Raw genomic sequence first — 19858 nt, 5'->3', positions numbered from 1 at the left:
GAGTTAAAGCTGTGTTCATGTCTGAGTTAAAGTCGTTTACATTTTGGAGTTATAGCTGTGTTCATGTCTGAGTTAAAGTTGTTTACTTATTGGAGTTAAAGTTGTTTACATATTGGAGTTAAAGCTGTGTACATGTCTGAGTTAAAGCCGTTTACATATTAGAGTTAAAGCTGTGTACATGTCTGAGTTAAAGTCGTTTACATATTGAAGTTAAAGCTGCGTACATGTCTGAGTTAAAGTCGTTTACATATTGGAGTTAAAACTGTGTTCATGTTTGAGTTAAAGCTGTTTAGATATCTAATTAAAAAAAAAAAACTTGCGACTTTTTGTATAGAACAGTTGCTAACAAGGTCATGGGTTGAGTTAAAATAACATCCAAGTTTTCAAGGAAACAATAATTTAATTACTGTAAAACCCTGATACTTTGTATTAAACTTGAAAAGATGTTGTGTCAACTCTGCGTTTCTTCAATATGTCACTATACAGACACCTCCAAAAACTGCACATGTTATATTACTTTGAGAAACCAAAAGTCTATTAGATAGTGTCAGCAACACAATTCTCAATAATTATCGAGACATTACATAGCACATTAGGTCGAAATTTCTTATAATGAACTTCTATACTTCGTTTAATACGTATCCATAGTTCATAACAGCGAACAAACTCGTCAATATAATAGATAGCATATAATTCAACCCTAGAGCCTTGTACAGTGAAATCTTTTAGAACTAAACCTATTTATAGTATGCACCTTGCCATCCTATATTAATACATATCTGCCCACACATAGATCTAGAGTATACTCTGGAGGTGTTATTCAAAGATAGTGCTGATAGCCTTCAGAGTCGGACCGTAAGGGAGGGTGTGACTCAATGAAACGCGGTTCTAATATTTACAATTTAACGAAATCATTTCATGAAAAGAACTCTCTAAATATTTGACCCCATGAATGGAGCGTTAAAAAAAATACAGTGACATATTCACAGACAAGAAATATGAAAGAGGAAAAAAAAACGGTTATAGGCCCAGGTCTTATGGAAATGCAATACAAACTATGATAGAACACACAGCAGACAGTTGCTAAACAAGTTTTCAAACGTACTGGATAGTCGTCTGAGTGGCAGACGTAAAGAGGAGTTAACTTTTGAATATTATTAATTTTTTTCATAGGAGATAAAGGATATATACTTTCTAACATTTTGTAAGTTGCCATAATGAGTTTTATATAATCTTAACGTTATCATTGTCACATTGATAAGCTACACACCTAGTTCAGTAGATTAGGGTCACCGCTTTCTCGGGGACATCCATAAAACTTTTACACTGATATTTACACTAGATAATGACAAGGGAGTAGTCCCGGAGTAGCCAGTGATGGGATTTTTAAAGGGCCCCATATTTCAAATAACTTAGGACCTAAATAATTTTAAATTCGGTCCTGGACATATCCTATTGATTTTTTTTCCATTTTTTTTTAAATTCAGGAAAGCTTTAGAAGCTCTTATAAATTTGTGACTCGGGCCTTTAAAATAACATGTAATCAATAATTTATTGATAGTTAGAGAGTATCATGGTTAGAGTAGATTATCTTTGATGAAAGTATAGAAGTTTCTAAATTATAGTCAGAGGATGGGTCAGTGATCCGATGGGATAGTTTGCAAGAATGAGCCAGTAAAACCATTGACAAAGTGGAATGGGTGGCTAACATGAATGGATGTGCATAGCATATCGATTAGCGTAGGACGTAATATATTTTTTTATTTTATGAAAGAAAAATATAAACAAAAATACATTAAGTTTTAAGAAAAATTTGATAGGGCCATGCTTTAGATAAATCTTTTTTTTTTTTTATGGAAACAGGCTCAACTTATGAAAACCTTCAGGCTCAACCTTCACCTTTACCTTAGTCTGTTAAACAGTTGGGGCACCACACTAGATCTCTCGACCGTCTTTCTCCATTCCTCTCAGTCTTTTGCCTTGAATAGAATTTCATTCACTGACAGGCCCGTCCATTCTTTTATGTTTTTTTCCCCCATCGCTTTCTCTGTCTGCCTCTTCTACTATTTCCTGGTACGGTTTCGCGAAGGAAGGTCTTTGCGAGTCCCGAGGACCTGAGTAGATAGAATATTGGTTTCAGTTATTGGAATAATGTGTCAAAGTCTTCTGTCATGATAAGATTTGTGATAAAACAGGGGCACTTACTCTTGCTCTGACAGTTGCCTCCACGAAATTTCTAAAAATAAAAATGAAGTGTAGTCTAATTAATATTTTATGTTAATTTGTTCATGTTTACAGTTGCTCATATACGAACCTGTTACAATTTTATTTTTTTCTAGCCGAATTAAAAACATAATCTATAAGAAAGAAACATTTGCACAAATAACCGATTTCAATAGTGCAATTTATTCTACCATATATCCAGACAGCAGTTCCTCCCCCTTGTAGCTGTATTCTAAATTGGTCTGTTTAGATATTTATGTGGTAAACACAGTTTCCATCTGTTTAGATAACTGTGTACTAATTTAAGATCCTTTTAACGGATCTAAATCCAGTATGTTTCTATGTCCTACGGTTAACGAGGGTGTCACGTGACCAGCACAATGGCTTTTACTTTCCCCAACTAATGACATGTACCCATTAGAGTTGGGTGGAATCAGGGATGTCACAAGAATCCCGAAGTAAAACATACTAGTCTTATTTATCTTATCTAATAAATCATAGACGTTACTGCAGAAGAGATGATAATTACGCCCCCTTGCGTATCCTTGTGTTAATCGTAGTCTTCTTATCTTATAAAATACAGACGTCAGTTAAAGAAAAAAGAAGAAGATTACGTCCTACGCGTCATGCATCTAGACATGCATGTTAACCAATGACGTAAATTCTGCCAAGTCATTGTTTTTCCTGGCTGGCTCAGGCAACCCATTCCATGCACTTTTAGCCTTAGGAAAGAAGGAGCATTTGTACAAATTTGTCCTAGCATATGGGACGAGGAATCCGCCTTTAGTTTTGTGTCTTTCAGAGTATTTTATTAAATTTTGTTTTTGTATTTGAAGATTATGATTCAGTGTTTTTTGTATAATTGCTACTTTACTTTTGAGTCTTCTCTCCTGAAGGCTTTCTAAATTTAGTGATTTTACTAAAGGTGTTACTCTAGTCTGTTTCATTAAGTATGTTCTTAATCATTCATCATATAAAAACACGCGCACAATGTTTAAACAGGAGAAAAAGAATAGCCCATATTTATATATATAAGTCTATCTCTCTATTTTTTTATTTCCTCCAGACCATTTTCTCTTTATTCCCTCTAAATTTAACATTAAATAAATACTATTAAAAAGGCAATTAGATAAACCGGTATTCTATTTATGCGAAGTTGTGTTCACCTGTTAAATACACTGGTGCGAAGATTGATAGATAGACAGTGTACTCTCTTTTCAAAGTTCCATAAATTCAGTAGTTCAACAATTTGTAAGATATGTGTGTGTGTGTTCGCGGTGTGTGTGTGTGTGTGCGTGTTTGTTTCAAACTTTTACGCCTCTTTGTTGTTCTTTGACAATGTCAGTTGATGGATTGCCGAGGTCACTTGTTGAAAAACTACAACTTCGGCGACATTCAACTCAGAAGTATTATAGTTTCAATGAAGTCATATCATTTTTATTCACAGGAGTTGACATTTTATGGCATTTTATTTTACAAAGCTTCAATCAATTTACTCCGGCTGTCTGGTAAAAAGTTTGTACACGTTATTTCTCCCACACCCAATCTCGAATCAAGCTGAAATTTAGCACAATTATTTTTTATACCTGACAACACAAGAATCCATAAAAAAAGTTAAACTATTAGTTAATTAACTATTGGTAATAAATAATTTTGTTAGGTTCTCGAACAAGGGAAAGAAATAGTACTTGACTGAAGTGGTGGTATAAGCTGAATTAGTCCCCTTTTACAGGTCGTGAAAACAAACCTGCAAAATAGGACGAGACTTTAGAAACAATAGATAACTATTCAATCTTCCATGTCCATACGCAAAGGAGTAAAGGGAGTCCATTGAATAAACAGACAATAGGTAACCGTTGAACACACAGATGACCAATGACCAGGGAACACAAGGATTGCAAAGGAACACAAGGATGGTCAAGGAACATAAAGATGGCCAGGGAACATAAAGATGGACAGAGAACATAATGATAGTCATGGAACATAAAGTTGACAAGGGAACACAATGGAAGGCCATTCTACACATAAATGACCAAGGAATAAAGATGTCCAAGGAACACACGGATGGCCAGAGAACATTGACTGCGCTAAAACTTTAGACTGTGCTGCACGCGTTTCTCATTTGCAGTCATTGAACTCCAGCAGGTGGGTCAAATAAAGTCACTGGCCACGACACCGCAAAACAGTATAGTGCAATGGAAATGAATTTCCGTGGCTTGATTTTACCCTGTGGTCAGAAGAGCACCGAGTAACGGTTAATTTAGTCTATAATCAGCGGGTCGTAGTTTGGGCATAACAAAGTAAAATTTACCCTTTCAGACCTTGTGGTCTATAGGGCAGATGATGTAAAGGGCATCTGTTTCTGCGGCTTACGGTTAACGAGGGTGTCATGTGGCCAGCACAACGCCCAACCGCCTTTATTTTCCCCAACTAATGTCAGGTACCCATTAGGGCTGGGTGGACTTAGATGCGCAAAGGGATCCCGAAATTAAAAATCCCAGTCTTCACCAGGATCGAAGCCTTGGTTGCGTAATCCGAAGCTCAGTCCAGCCCCCACTGCATTTAAGTTCTTTTTTAGAGAAGTTGTTGTGGTTATAGAGAAAATGAATATGAAGACCTGATATATCAAGGAAATGGCATCTTCTAGTCAAAGTGGACTGGTGACCTCTGGGGCATGCGTGTTCCATCACGCAGGTTACGTTGTCAACACTTGGCGCATCGATTTCTTGTACTTTTCTCCGTCGCTCGCCTGGGTGGAGCTAAAGTATCCGGCTGCAGTCTATGTCCTGTCAGTCTGGAACCAGCTTGATCTGTTTCTATCTGTGGAGACATGTCAGATACCATTCGCGGATTTAACACTGATGTATTCTCTAGTTTTGTGAAATTGGATTATTTTTTTCTAAAAAGTAAGTTTATTATTTGAGGTAACAGAACGGTTGATTAAATATGTGATCAAACAGGCTTTTCGTGGAGTCAAATCAATCAATATTTCTATGAATACATTAATCGATTAGTCAATCGATAAATATTTGACTCCATGTGTACGCTTATTCAATCACTGTCTTGCGTGCCATACCAACAGTTGTCCAACCTGCAAAGTGTTGTCATACATACAAACACTGACCTACATTCAAATAGTCAAAGTGTTGTCATACATACAAACACTGACCTACATTCAAATAGTCAAAGTGTTGTCATACATACAAACATTGACCTACATTCAAAGACTCAAAGTGTTGTCATACATACAAACACTGACCTACATTCAAAGACTCAAAGTGTTGTCATACATACAAACACTGACCTACATTCAAAGACTCAAAGTGTTGTCATACAAACAAACACTGACCTACATTCAAAGAGTCAAAATGTAGTCACATAAACAAACATAGATCTATATTTAACAAATTAAAGAGTAGGCATACATACAAACATTGATTCATTCAAAGAGCAAGCCTACGTACTAACAATAGGCATACAAACATACACCTAGATAGCCTACATACATACAGTTGGTCTACATACATATAGCAGCTGGCCTACATACATACATTTGGTCTACATACATACAGCAGCTGGCCTACATACATACATTTGGTCTACATACATACAGCAACTGACCTACATACATACAGTTGGTTTACATACATACAGCAGCTGGCCTACATACATACAGTTGGTCTACATACACACAGCAGCTGGCCTACATACATACAGTTGGTCTACATACGTACAGCAGCTGGCCTACATACATACAGTTGGTCTACATACATACAGCAGCTGGCCTACATACATACATTTGGTCTACATACATACAGCAACTGACCTACATACATACAGCAGCTGGCCTACATACATACAGTTGGTCTACATACACACAGCAGCTGGCCTACATTTATACAGTTGGTCTACATACAAACAGATGCTTGCCTACATTTCTACAGTTAGCCTACATACAAACAGATGCTGACCTACATTTATACAGTTGGTCTACATACATACAGCAGCTGGTCTACATTTATACAGTTGGTCTACATACATACAGCAGCTGGCCTACATTTATACAGTTGGCCTACTTACAAACAGATGCTGACCTACATACAAACAGATGCTGACCTACATACATGCAATTGGTACATACATCATCTGGCTGTATACATACACGCATACATTAGCTCTATCTACAATTAGTCTACATTTGTACACATTGGCCAGCTTGAGCTTTCGTAAGTATTGCTGGTGTCTGGAAATTTAGGCACTGAAAATTTGGGCACTGATAATTTAGGAACCCGGGAATGTAAGCACCCGCTAATTTAGGCACCAGGAAATTTAGTCACCTGGAATTTAGTCACCGGTAAATTTGGCACTTTTTGACAAGGTGGAAAATTAGTCACCTAAAAATTAGGCACTCTTTAAAAGCGACCTTAATTTTGAACATAATTTTTTAAAAATTATGATTTATTTTACCGTTAGGCTTTGGGCTTTTGGTGACGTTATAAAAAATACCAACTATAACAATTTTAACTGCATTTTCATGATACAAAAGAAAATCTGACAAAATGGAAAAATGACAATCATGAGAATGCGTGGAAAAAATGGTTTTGGATTAAGAGTCGTTATATAATATAGACATCAAAGGATTCAGGCGAGGGGAGACGCCTAAATTTCCGATTGCCTAATTATCTGGCGCCTACATTTTTTACAATCATATACAGTTGGACCAAACACATAAAACTGGCCTAAAATACATACAGTTGGCCTACAATCTAAAAGCAAGTCTCATAATAAAATGCTCACCCTCAAACTAAACAAAAACGCTCTTCACAGAAGCTCACTTTGAAGAACCCCCTCACACTAAAAAGGTACCTTTCATTGAAAAGGCCCCTATAAACTCTATGGTCCATTAACATGCAACCAGTCATACAGCTCTATATAAAAGCATAGCGCTCAATGTGACACACCTCTATCACCAGTTACACAGGTGGAGCATATATTTAGCCATGTACTCTTTCTTCGTGTTTCAACCCCGTCCGTTCAGTTGTACGCTTTCAGGTCGTCTGCTATTCAAGTTAGTCGTAGAAGTTGTAGTTTATACGCTACGAAAAAAAAGCCATTGAAGTTTTGAGAGAAGTAATGTTTCTGTATTAATTTGCCGTTTCGTTGATCTGTATTATTTCTGAAAAATTGGCGATTATGAATCACCGTAATAAATTATTTCTTACGGGAGCTCAAGCTGGCCAAGTTTTTAATTTTCAGTTTAGATCCACTTCACTTATTATAATTTTGAAGTGGTGTTTGATGCAAATAGCACTCAAAATCGTTGAAATTCCATTAGCGTTGCTAAGCGTTACTGTATACCATGCTAAAGGCAGAAAATACCTTTTATTCTAAATTAGTTGTTAATGATTATGACACTAAAGAGATTGTAACAGGTTATCAGGGAAGACTGGTAAACCACTTGAGAAATGAATCGGTTTGGGGACGTTACTGGAAATACTTTAGCAATAAATGACTCAGTGGATTCTTCATTTTCTTAAGCATTGAACTCTCTACAAAGTAATGGTACCCCGTTCAGAACTTGCAATCTATTGGGCAGAGGATGTTAAAGTCAACTGTTTCTTTGGCCCACTCCAAGGCCGGCCTTAGATACTTGAAAGCCCTAGACGAATTGATACTGGTGGCTTAAAATAAACTAAAAAAAAATAAAATAAATAAATAGCAAAAAATAAAATTAAGATATTTATTAAAAACCTGTCTATATCTAAATCTACAGATGAATGAAATTCTTAGTAGAGACACAGTTTGGCAAGTAAATATAGAGTCATAATGATCTACTGTTGTTGAGATCTGATCCAAATTTCACAATTTTTCTAAAACTTGTTTTCTAGTGCTGTGGGAAGCATTTACCGAATGGAGGCCCTAGGCGGCTGCCTAGTTTACCTATGCTTAAGACAAGCCCTGGCACCTCGGTTAGGAGGGTGTCGTGTGGCCTTTACTTTTCCCCATCTAATGTCAGGTATCCATTAGCGTTGGGTGGGCTCAGAGGCGTCATGAAGATCCCTAAATTAGAAATCCCAGGATTTGAACCCTGGATCTCTCAGTTCGAAAGTCACCGCGCCCTCCACTGTAGTTATAGATAACTGCCTGGTCGAGTAACCCTAAGGTAAAACATTTATATCGCGAAATAATAAAGAAACTGTGGCGAAATGTGGCGAAATGTGGTGAAATGTGGCGAAATGTGGTGAAATATAGCGAAATGTGGTGAAATGTGGTGAAATGTGGCGAAATGTGGTGAAATGTGGTGAAATGTTGCGAAATAGAACAGACTCTAAGAAACTTGGGTGGGGGGCGCAGGGGATGAGTGGTCAAACGATTGGCTAACCGAACCTGCGGAACGTTCAAAACATGTTTCAAACAACACACGTCGACAGATTTAGTATGAAGTAATAGGGTTGAAAGAGGAGGGGGGAGGGGGGGGGAAGCACGCTACTCTCATTGTCCCACCGCATGACACACTCACGTCACGTGATCCTGTCACAACGATGACAGTTTTGCGGTCATAATGAATGTCACAAAACGGACAAGAAGAAGGCTCCCTGCTCAAGACACTCGAACGCCAGACTAGCCTCCCTCCACCCACGCAATTTATTTCTGTAATGAAATTTTTTCACTTCGGGTTTTAAACTTGTAAAATGTTTGTAAAATGTTTGACATGTTTCGGATGTTCCTTCAGAGTTGAAGATGGTTTACTTCCTAGTCCAAACCTCCCGCAGGACGACGGAGGATGTGAGCGGGCAGGGTCTGAACCCGGGGCCATCGATAAATCTGAACGACAGTCCAGCGCGCAAACCGCACGACCAGGCAGCCATCCTTCAACCATCCAAACTTCAACCCTACAAGCTTTGAAATTTCTCTGGGTTTTATCTTGTCGAATGTTTTATATAAATGTTTCTGTTTCCGTGATATATGTTTCTATCGTTGTTTCACTGGGTGCATGTGTTTCATGGTAAAACAGATCATGAAAATGTTTGACTCGTTTGCTTAGTAAGTAAAAGTATACGAGATCTAACTACTACTGTCACACTCTGAATACAAACATGTTGACAGACCAATAGTTATATGACTGTTATAGATGAACGAGTGCATTAAATGGTAACCTTAAAAAATATTGTCACGCTCGACTGCACATTCAGTCCAGTAAACTAGTTGACACTATAGGCCAGATTAGAAAGAATAAGAAAAATATTTAAAAAAAAAAAATACTTTCTAAAAAACAAAAGCTTATGTAAAATAAAATTAAGAACCGCACAATTAAGGCCATATATCTCAAACTGCAAGATGTATCTTTCTTTTCTATATAAAAACACAATTAATTAATTACCACTAATTAATTTACTAACTGGTTATTTATTTTATTAAATAATGTGTTGTCATCGACAAAGTGCAAAGTTTTAGCTTGTTCCGTGAATGTGAATCGGGAGAAATGAAGTGTTCCAAGACAGTGCAAAGACAGACAGACAGACAGACAGAGTTAATATAAGCTTTGTAATAAGCTTTGCAAAAATGTACGTATTTCTAGATGTCCGGCGAAGCTTGAAGTTGAGAATTTCTTGACCAGTTATTGGCCAGTGGCCAGTAGAGAAAACTAAAACTCAAAGAAAGGGCTAAGAATGATAGTGGTTTCGGAAAAGATCTTTTTAAAACACAATAGAAGAAATACCGAGCCGATATCCGAGTGGTCTTTGTGGCTCACTTCATACAGACTGATACAGTCAGTCGAGCTATCATTTATTATCTTATCTTATCTTATAATTTAGAGACGTTCCTTTTGTCACATGTAAATTATGAGTGAGTCTGGTGTGAATGTACACTTTGGTTTCTTATAGGTATAATGTTTTTTGTTTGGTGTAATGCACAAATTGTAAGACAAATTTCCTTACGGATAATAAAGATTATTATTATTATTATAAGAGAAGTTATATACGTAAAAAAAGTAAAGTAAATATATTTTTAGACCTTGTGGTCTATAGGGCAGATGATGTAAAGGTCATCTGTTTCTGGGGCTCACGGTTAACGAGGGTGTCATGTGGCCAGCACAACGACGGACCGCCTTTACTTTTCGCGACTATTGTCAGTTGCCCATTAGAGCTGGGTGGACTCAGATGAGCCAAAAAGATCCCGAAATTAAAAATCCCAGTCTTCACCAGGATTCGAGCCCGGAAACCCCCAGCGCTTTACCGCTCAGCCAAGTTCAACAATATTGACTCAAATTTGATAGAAGACGACATTTTAAAACGTCTCCGTTAACGCGGTTCTTCTCGACTTTCTTGCATCAGAATTGTTGAATCTTCTCTTCCGGCTGTAGTGTGTCATTATGACTACGTTTGTGTGATAAAAAAAAGGTCCGTGACAAGGTGTTTAATGTTCTCTAAGGGTTTTGTTTCAGATAAACGTACAATTATGTAAGATACTTCACACTAGCTGCACATAGAGAATGGAAAGGGTAGCCTGAATCAGCCAAGAAAACTAACGACTTAGCAGAGTTTAAGTCATTGATTAACACGCATGACTAGGTTGACACATGAAATGCGTAGGGCATAATTACCTTCTTTTTGGAAGTACCGTCTTTAATATATAAGATAATATAAAAGATAGATAAGAAAGAAACATGTTTTTAAAAATCTATCAGTGTTTATTTTATTCAGTTCGATATGTCAGCTAAATCGTTTGCTAACACTATTCGTTCATACTTTAATCGCATTCAAAATGTGTTCTTTCTTTGTTGTTTTGTTTTCAATATATTTCATTCTGGAACTTATCACGCACTTCGTATCTGGGTCATCTCATCTTTGTTATATAGATCTGATTTTCTTTCACTTGTTATCTACATGTCAACTCTGACCCAGTGACCCGAAATAAAAAAAGAAACATTGATATTATTAACTCTAGCAATGATAACTACAAACTATATGCCACCAGTTGCAGACCAAATCTATTACTGCTAAATTTCATCTGTTTTTATTACTATATTGGACTAGTCTAATTAGACCAACGTAGTCTAGATATATGTACCGTGTCTAGTAACCAAAGTATTTGCTCTAAAAATAATTATAGATAAGAATTTTAAAAAATAGATATGCCAAAAATCAGTATTAAACTCTTGGGTCATGTTTTAACCCATTGCTTAGTTGCAAATATTATTTGGGTTGAATTTCTTTTCAAGATATTAACAACGTGCTATAAAATTTAGTCGATTTACTTGCGTATGTGGGGGTGCGGTGGCTGAGAGGTAAAGCGCTTGGCTTCCGAACCGGGGTCGAATCCTGGTGAAGACTGGGATTTTTAATTTCGGGATAGTCGGGCGCCTCTGAGTCCACCCAGCTCTAATGGGTACCTGACATTAGTTGGGGAAAAGTAAAGGCGGTTGGTCGTTGTGCTGGCCACATGACACCCTCGTTAACCGTAGGCCACAGAAACAGATGACCTTTACATCATCTGCCCTATAGACCACAAGGTCTGAAAAGGGAAAAATTTACTTGTGTATGTGCGAGCATGGTGTGATAGTAAAGTCTTCATGTTTCTTAATTTCGCCCACTCACGGAAACTAACTGAAGAGACTCAAGACTCATTATTAACATTTTCTCTCCGTAATTATTTACCACATTCAGGTGGAATCAACGCTGGTATCGTCAGTTCGGAGAGAAAGAGTTAAGCAACTAACTTTATTAATAAACAACAAGCCTTATTAAAGAGATCTTCATTTTAGGTCTATATGTTCCTAACACACTCTACCAGCAACACCTTCACCCATTCTCTTCATCTGTTGAATCGTTGGGGCACCACAACTGATCTGTCGACTGTCTTTCTCCATTTCTCTCTTCCTTTTGGCTTGAATAGAATCTCTTTAAATGACAGGCCCGTCAATTCTTTAATATTATATTCCCATCAATTCCTCTGTCTCAATCTTCTTCTTTTTTTCTGATACTGTTCCCTGAAGGAAGGTTTTTGTAAGCCCCGAGGACCTTGTGATATAATCATAACATTTTTTCTCAGACAATTATTTTAAGAAAAAGTAACAGTCTAAAAACACTACGCTGTCAACAATTCCATTAGTATATCCTGTCGGTCTGTCAGTATATCCTGTCGGTCTGTCATGAATGGTACCTCCCCATCCTGTTACATGTCACACAGTATACACACCTGTATGTCTGTCATCAATACTGCTACACGTGATGGGGCGATATTTTAACAGACTAATCAAACCTGAGTATCTTTTAGACTGGGGCAGAAGAGAAAAAAAAAAGGGGGGGGGGGATACGACTGAAGGTGTCAAAGACTAAGAAACAGCCCAGAGAGTTCTGGAAGAAGGTTGGAGGACACCCCCCATCTTTCCTGTAAATCTGCTGTTGAACTTCATTACAAATGTCATATACCGTAATGCTGTAAAGCTTTGTTCGGAAACAGTTCATAGACCATGCACTCATTTCATTGTCCTATTGTCCTGCTCTAGACACGGGAAAGTCCTCCTAGATCCCACATGTGCTTACATCTAGACACGGGAAAGTCCTCCTACATCTCACATGTGCTTACATCTAGACACGGGAAAGTCCTCCTACATCTCACATGTGCTTACATCTAGACACGGGAAAGTCCTCCTACATCTCACATGTGCTTACATCTAGACACGGGAAAGTCCTCATAGATCCCACATGTGCTTGCATCTAGACACGGGAAAGTCCTCCTAGATCCCACATGTGCTTGCATGTAGACACGGGAAAGTCCTCCTACATCTCACATGTGCTTACATCTAGACACATGAAACTCCTACATCTCACATGTGCTTACATCTAGACACATGAAACTCCTACATCTCACATGTGCTTACATCTAGACACACGAAACTCCTACATCTCACATGTGCTTACATCTAGACACATGAAACTCCTACATCTCACATGTGCTTACATCTAGACACATGAAACTCCTACATCTCACATGTGCTTACATCTAGACACATGAAACTCCTACATCTCACATGTGCTTACATCTAGACACATGAAACTCTTACCTCTCACATGTGCTTACATCTAGACACATGAAACTCTTACCTCTCACACGTGCTTACATCTAGACACATGAAACTCTTACCTCTCACACGTGCTTACATCTAGACACATGAAACTCCTACATCTCACATGTGCTTACATCTAGACACGGGAAAGTCCTACATCTCACATGTGCTTACATCTAGACACATGAAGTTTCTCCTGTATCCCACATATGTTTACATCTCAAACGAGACGAAATGCTTGAGTTTTGGGTTTTTTGATGCTCACTGTCTTTAGTTACTATTAAAGTCCAACATTTCTGTGACACATGATTCACTAAGTTGCTATTGATTGCGTGTTATCATTACTCTGTCATTCTCAAACTGTGGGCGAGGCTTGCCTTTTGTACCATTGTATACTGGCTGAAAGGTCCACAGGAGCTTTATTGCTATGTCTGTTTATTTTACGTCATAAGTTGAGAAACCTCGACAAATTGACAGAACAGGCTTCGTTTTCCAGATGCCCATGACTGTCATCTTTTCGTCAAACCAAGATTGAGGCTAAACAACATAGCAGTGAGTTGAAGAGAAATTTAGTGTCAGAATATCATGAATTAGTGGACTAGATAGAAGTAGATTATGATTACTAGCATGTCTAGTCCGGCGAATTTTTTTGTACCCCAATGAAACCTGGGGACAATTAGTCTCCACCAGTTGACACCGAGATGTCCTGATATTCTGTTAGAATCACCACATACTAAAAATACAGAAACATAGTATCTGTGGAGTGATCAATTCAGTTTACTAATGTCCATAGATGTACATGCATCTGTAGGCTAACAATATAAGTCTAATATACATTATTTACAATGTAACTCTTTTATGTTACATAGATCTCATGCTGTTTTATCATTGAAATATCCTTTGAAATTAATTTTGAAACCCGGAAGTTTCATTAATACAACGTGTAATTTTCTGTCAATTTATAATAATTTTAGATGGATTTAAACTAGCGCTAATACGTCAATATATTAAACGAATAGCAGTTATAGAAAAAAAAACCCAGACATAATCTTATCTATAGAGTACTTTCGTATTGTTTAATTATTTGTTAATACAATTATTACTATTCTTTTTGTCTAATTTACATTATTAACAATGTAACTCTTTAAGTTACATAGCTCTTATGCTGTTTCATATCAATTATGGAACCTGGAAGTTCTATTATAATAACATGTAATTTTCTGTCAATTTATAATAATTTTAGATGGATTTAAACTAGCGCTAATACGTCAATATATTAAACGAATAGCAGTTAAAGAAAAAAAAAACCCAGACATAATCTTATCTATAGAATACTTTCGTATTGTTTAATTATTTGTTAATACAATTATTACTATTCTTTTTGTCTAATTTACATTATTAACAATGTAACTCTTTAAGTTACATAGCTCTTATGCTGTTTCATATCAATTATGGAACCTGGAAGTTCTATTATAATAACATGTAATTTTCTGTCAATTTATAATAATTTTAGATGGATTTAAACTAGCGCTAATACGTCAATATATTAAACGAATAGCAGTTAAAGAAAAAAAAACCCAGACATAATCTTATCTATAGAATACTTTCGTATTGTTTAATTATTTGTTAATACAATTATTACTATTCTTTTTGTCTAATTTACATTATTAACAATGTAACTCTTTAAGTTACATAGCTCTTATGCTGTTTCATATCAATTATGGAACCTGGAAGTTCTATTATAATAACATGTAATTTTCTGTCAATTTATAATAATTTTAGATGGATTTAAACTAGCGCTAATACGTCAATATATTAAACGAATAGCAGTTAAAGAAAAAAAAAAACCAGACATAATCTTATCTATAGAGTACTTTCGTATTGTTTAATTATTTGTTAATACAATTATTACTATTCTTTTTGTTCTTATTATTTAAAATCAAACACGTCAGCATTTTATGAAACAGAGTAGTGACAACTGAAGAGTTACCTTTCCTTAGATTTCCTTCACATTTTTCATATCTAATTAATTTAATATCTATAAATATATAATGGCTGAAGCTAAAGTATGCAATGATTTGAAGCATTTAAATTTTACTGTTTGGGCCTCTGTTTGGTCGTGGGTCCCGGCGCTTTGAACCTCTTAGCGCCATGGTTGCTACGCAACCGCTAGCATCCGTTATCCATATATTTTTTCTATCAAATTAACGTTTCACGTCGACATAACATCTGGCGATGAACGAAAACGGCGCGAACGTATTTCAGAAATAAAAAAAAGGGAACAACAATTACTTCTGAAACAAATCTTTGATTAAAGCGTCAAATGAAACAATTTTTGTTTTTAAAAAGGCAACCTTAACTGAACGTGGTTGAAGGCATGGTGAAGTGAGGATAGTTGCAAATGTTTCAATTTGTTTATTTCTGTACTGTTGCTATTGTAGCAGAAGTCTAGTCCGAGTTGCTCATGTTTTCACTTAGACTAAAACGAAAGATTCATCTCGGAAAGAATGAATTTGTCTAAATCTTTGAAAACGCGGTGGCTGTTTGGAAAAGCGCTTGGTTTCCGAACCGGGGGTCCCCGGTTCGAATCCTGGTGAAGACTGGAATTTTTAATTTCTGGATCTTTAGGGCGACTCTGAGTTCACCCAGTTCTATTGGGTACCTAACATTAGTTGTGGAAAAGTAAAGGCGGTTGGTCGTTGTGCTGGCCACATGACACCCTCGTTAACCGTGGGCCACAGAAACAGATGACCTTTACATTATTAGCCCCATAGATCACAAGGTCTGAAAGGCGGGACTTTTTTTTTTACTTTGAAAGCTATCAATTTTCATTCAGTCAAATATGTGCATCCTTTAACCATTATCTTCTTTAAAGAACTTGTTTTCGTAGGGAGCAAAAATGATTGTTGCTGACTTAAGTCAAAGTGTAATGTAGAGGAAAAGCCAGTTTGTGTGACAGTGTGGACAGTGGACAGTGTCGGGTACAATAGTTGTTTATTGCGGGATATGTTGGTCTTATCCCGTTCTGACCTAGATTATGACATAGCTGCTTATCATGCTTCATTTTACAAGACAAACAATTAATGCTCCCTTTCTTCATCCTCACCCTGGAAACACGAACACACACACACACACTCTCCATATTAATAGACCGTCGTAGACTATACTGTCACTATACTATATAGTCTATGGTCACATGTTACTCTAATGTAAACTATTTAACCAGCATAAAAGTTCCTAGTTGTACAAGAGATTTTTATCAAGGGAGGACAAAATTATAAAATAGCTAGTTTCTTTTTAAAATTATCTAATACTTTTTTTGTCCATTTTTTTAGCACTGTAGACTAAGGTCTTCCGTTTGGTGCTCTTTTTTTGTTTTTAAATTTAGTTGGCAACATTAAAGTTCAATTTAGCGACCTTGAATTTGGTTAATTTCTCGTGTAAATCTTCAATTTGTAAAAGTCATTTGTGACGTAAGCATTGTTTCTACATCATGTGTTTAAGTCGATACTTCACATGAAAGTGGTGTATTCGAGTATTATCATAAATTATAAGACGAATGTTGAGTATTCGAGTATTGTTATCATATATAGTAAGAAGAAAGTTGTGTCTTCGAGTATCGTTTTCATAAATAGTAATAGGAATGTTGAGTATATACGAGTATGGTTTTCATAAATAGTAATAGGAAAGTTAGGCTGTGACCAGTTTCACTTATCCCAACTTAAAAAAGTTATTAAACCAACTGAGTTTCACATTCCAGTGCTATGATAATAAGTTTAAGTCTAGAACCTTCTTTCGTCTTACAGCCGTCTATAGGAGTAGGAAACTTTGGTTGCGCATATCACCACAACTCCCTCACGGTCTAGAGAAGCAAAGCAAAAAGGTTAACATTTGTGTATAGTCCCTGGTATATGTCAGAATACACCGTAAAGTGCAGATGCTACAAAGGGCACACTGCGCAAATCTAGTTTGGTGCGAGATGTCTCCTTGTACATATAACAAAGGGTATAAATGTATGTGTATGTATGTGCCTGTGTGTGTAGCCAGCCTTCTATTATTAGACACTGACAAAAAAACAACAACGTAAGTGCCCCATCCCCTCTCCTCGCAAATTCAGACGATGAAAAAAAAAAGTTGTTCTACCGCGTTCGAGAGTGACGTTTGTTTTTGGTCGTCTGCTTCTAAAAACTATGGATAAATGAATAATTTAATTTGCTGCTCTCCCTTGGAGAGATCTCTCATATTTTCCTATGGAGGGTTATCAAGCTTATATTACCTCCCTTTGAGTTGTCTACCTTGCAGGAGTCATTTACACGTTTTGCTCTCCCACTTCCCATTCTCGGGTATATCTGAACACTTGGAACAATTATTTATTGTCGACGACTACACATAAATGAATAGAATACATTAACCAATTAACTAAGTAATTACTGGTAATGAATTAATTTTGTTTTATTTAGAAAAGGGAAATAAGTCTTTCATCGCCAGCCGTCCAGCGGGGGTTTGGGCTGAAGCCTAACAATATTCAATTCTGAAAGAGCATCAGAGACATGTAAACAAATACCGTATTGTATCTGGCATTACCCAAGAGAAATAACCAATTTACTGGCGACACAATTCTTAAGTTAAACTGCTGTAAAATAGTTGGACTAATGATTATTCTGTCTGTCTAGTGGATGACCTTGACATCAGTATGACCACAACATTTTGCGACTCTTTATTTCCAGAGCGACTGGCAAGATGGTGAAGCTTTGGCCAACCTTGTCCGCTCAGCTGGTGGTCAAGTGAATGTCCAGTCGGATGAACAAGGGAAACCACTAGCAGTCATTAAAAAAGGTAAAAGTTGCACGCTGTTGATAATCTTAGAAACACATTAACAGACTTTACATCATCTTCATCTATACCATAATCTGATTAACCCTTGGGGCACCACACATGATCTGTCGTCCGACTTTCTCCATTCGTTTCGTTTGCCTTGGATTGAATCTCTTTTAATGACAGGTCTGTCCGTTCTTTTATGTTTTCTTCCCATCGCTTTCTATGTCTGCCTAATCATCTTTTTCCTGGTTCTGTAATCTTTCGGACTGTTAAGACACGATACATGACCTGTTGACCATCTCTCTCCATTCCTCTCTGTCTTGCCAGGATTAGAGTATCTTTCATTAACAGACCCGTCTATTCCTAAATGTTGTCTTCCCATCACTTCTTTTGCCTGCTTATCTTTCTTTTCCTTAAAACTATTCCATGCTACCATATTGTCACGTGATGTAAGCGCCATGGTCTCAAGAGAAGTGTTAACAGACGAGTTTATTTACACATTGTTTTTGATAAGCATCAATTTGGTTTTTTTTTTTAACACAGAAGATTTAGAATGAAAGGGAGTTACTTATAAATGAAAATTTATTAAGTTTTCTTTTGTTTAAGATGTTTATTTTTTGCAAGATTAAGAGGGAAGATAAACGTGTATCGGGGTTCCTTCATGAAAATAAGTTTCAAGCCCCACGTTAAAATTAAGCCTCAGCGTGTGTTAATAGTGTGTGTTTTAGTATATAACGTGTTAATAGTGTGTGTTTAATACTTTCGTGATTTCTCCTAGTAGAATTAACGTGTTTTATTTCGCAATTATCTACGGCATTGGAATGGTATTTGGGTCATCGGATTTAGACTTTCGATCCAACTATTGAAAATAATAAACACTCCCCAAACACCCACCTTTGAAACACATACACAAATATATTTACATACCAAACACATAGATCATACAACTCATACACAACATGTAATGGCGTGAAAACTGTACAGTACACCTCCAGAAATAGATTGTAGGCCTATATTTGTATTTGGCCTGAACGGACCCATATCGAAACCGCGCTAACTCAATGTGTGTTATCACCGGGTAAGGACATTCATTCATAGCTAATCTTTTTGATTCTACACCGCATGTAATGTCTTTTTGGCGGTAAGAGGAATGCCGTCTTGCAAGTCTACCAGAGACCTATCCAAACGTCATGTCTTGAAATGACACTAACAAAGAAGAATAACTGGCGCGCATAGACACACATAGACATAGACACATCTATATATATATATTATATACAGTACTTGGTCTACTATCGGAGAAACCTTACCATTTAGGAAATATATAAAAACTACCGATACATGTTGAATACGTCAAGAGATATATATTTGCCACAAATTTTATCATTTGCACACAAAAAAAAAAAAATCTTTGTTTTGAATACCAGGTGTAAAGATCTAAGTTCATCTAACTACCGAAAGTTTTCTATTGCCTCTTTGTAGCTCCTGGGGAAAGAAATACGGCGTTTTGTCGGAGAATGAAGATAATGATCGAGAATAACGAGAACGACATTAGGAGAAATACTCATATATCTTTTAAATGTAATTTTATTAATATATTTATTGTAATTAGGATTAGTTTGAAGATCTCGCGGGATTTAGGAAAGTTACGTGGCTAGTGCTTTGGAATACTGCTGATGCGCTAAATAACAATAACAATGCATATACAAGGCTAGTAAAGGGGAGGGAATGTGTTTGTATAACATA

General features: G+C 36.6%; 1 protein-coding gene across 8 annotated transcripts in view; it reads left to right on the top strand.

The window, feature by feature from the left end:
• LOC106073191 (filamin-A-like) overlaps nt 1-19858 on the top strand; it is a 64578-nt gene that overhangs the window by 20937 nt on the left and 23783 nt on the right. For all 8 annotated transcript variants that reach the window (XR_008775006.1, XR_008775005.1, XR_008775002.1 and 5 more), the window contains exon 7: nt 18022-18130. Coding sequence is in view for 3 of the 8 variants with exons in the window: in XM_056012307.1 (XP_055868282.1) it covers nt 18022-18130 (109 nt within the window). In the remaining 5 variants the exon portion in view is untranslated. The remainder of the gene's footprint in view (nt 1-18021; nt 18131-19858) is intronic.

Source organism: Biomphalaria glabrata, chromosome 15, assembly GCF_947242115.1.
Source record: "Biomphalaria glabrata chromosome 15, xgBioGlab47.1, whole genome shotgun sequence".
NCBI classification, from domain to species: Eukaryota; Metazoa; Mollusca; class Gastropoda; family Planorbidae; genus Biomphalaria; species Biomphalaria glabrata.
Note: the sequence above shows the minus strand (reverse complement) of the source record. Positions and strands in the feature narration are given on the sequence as shown.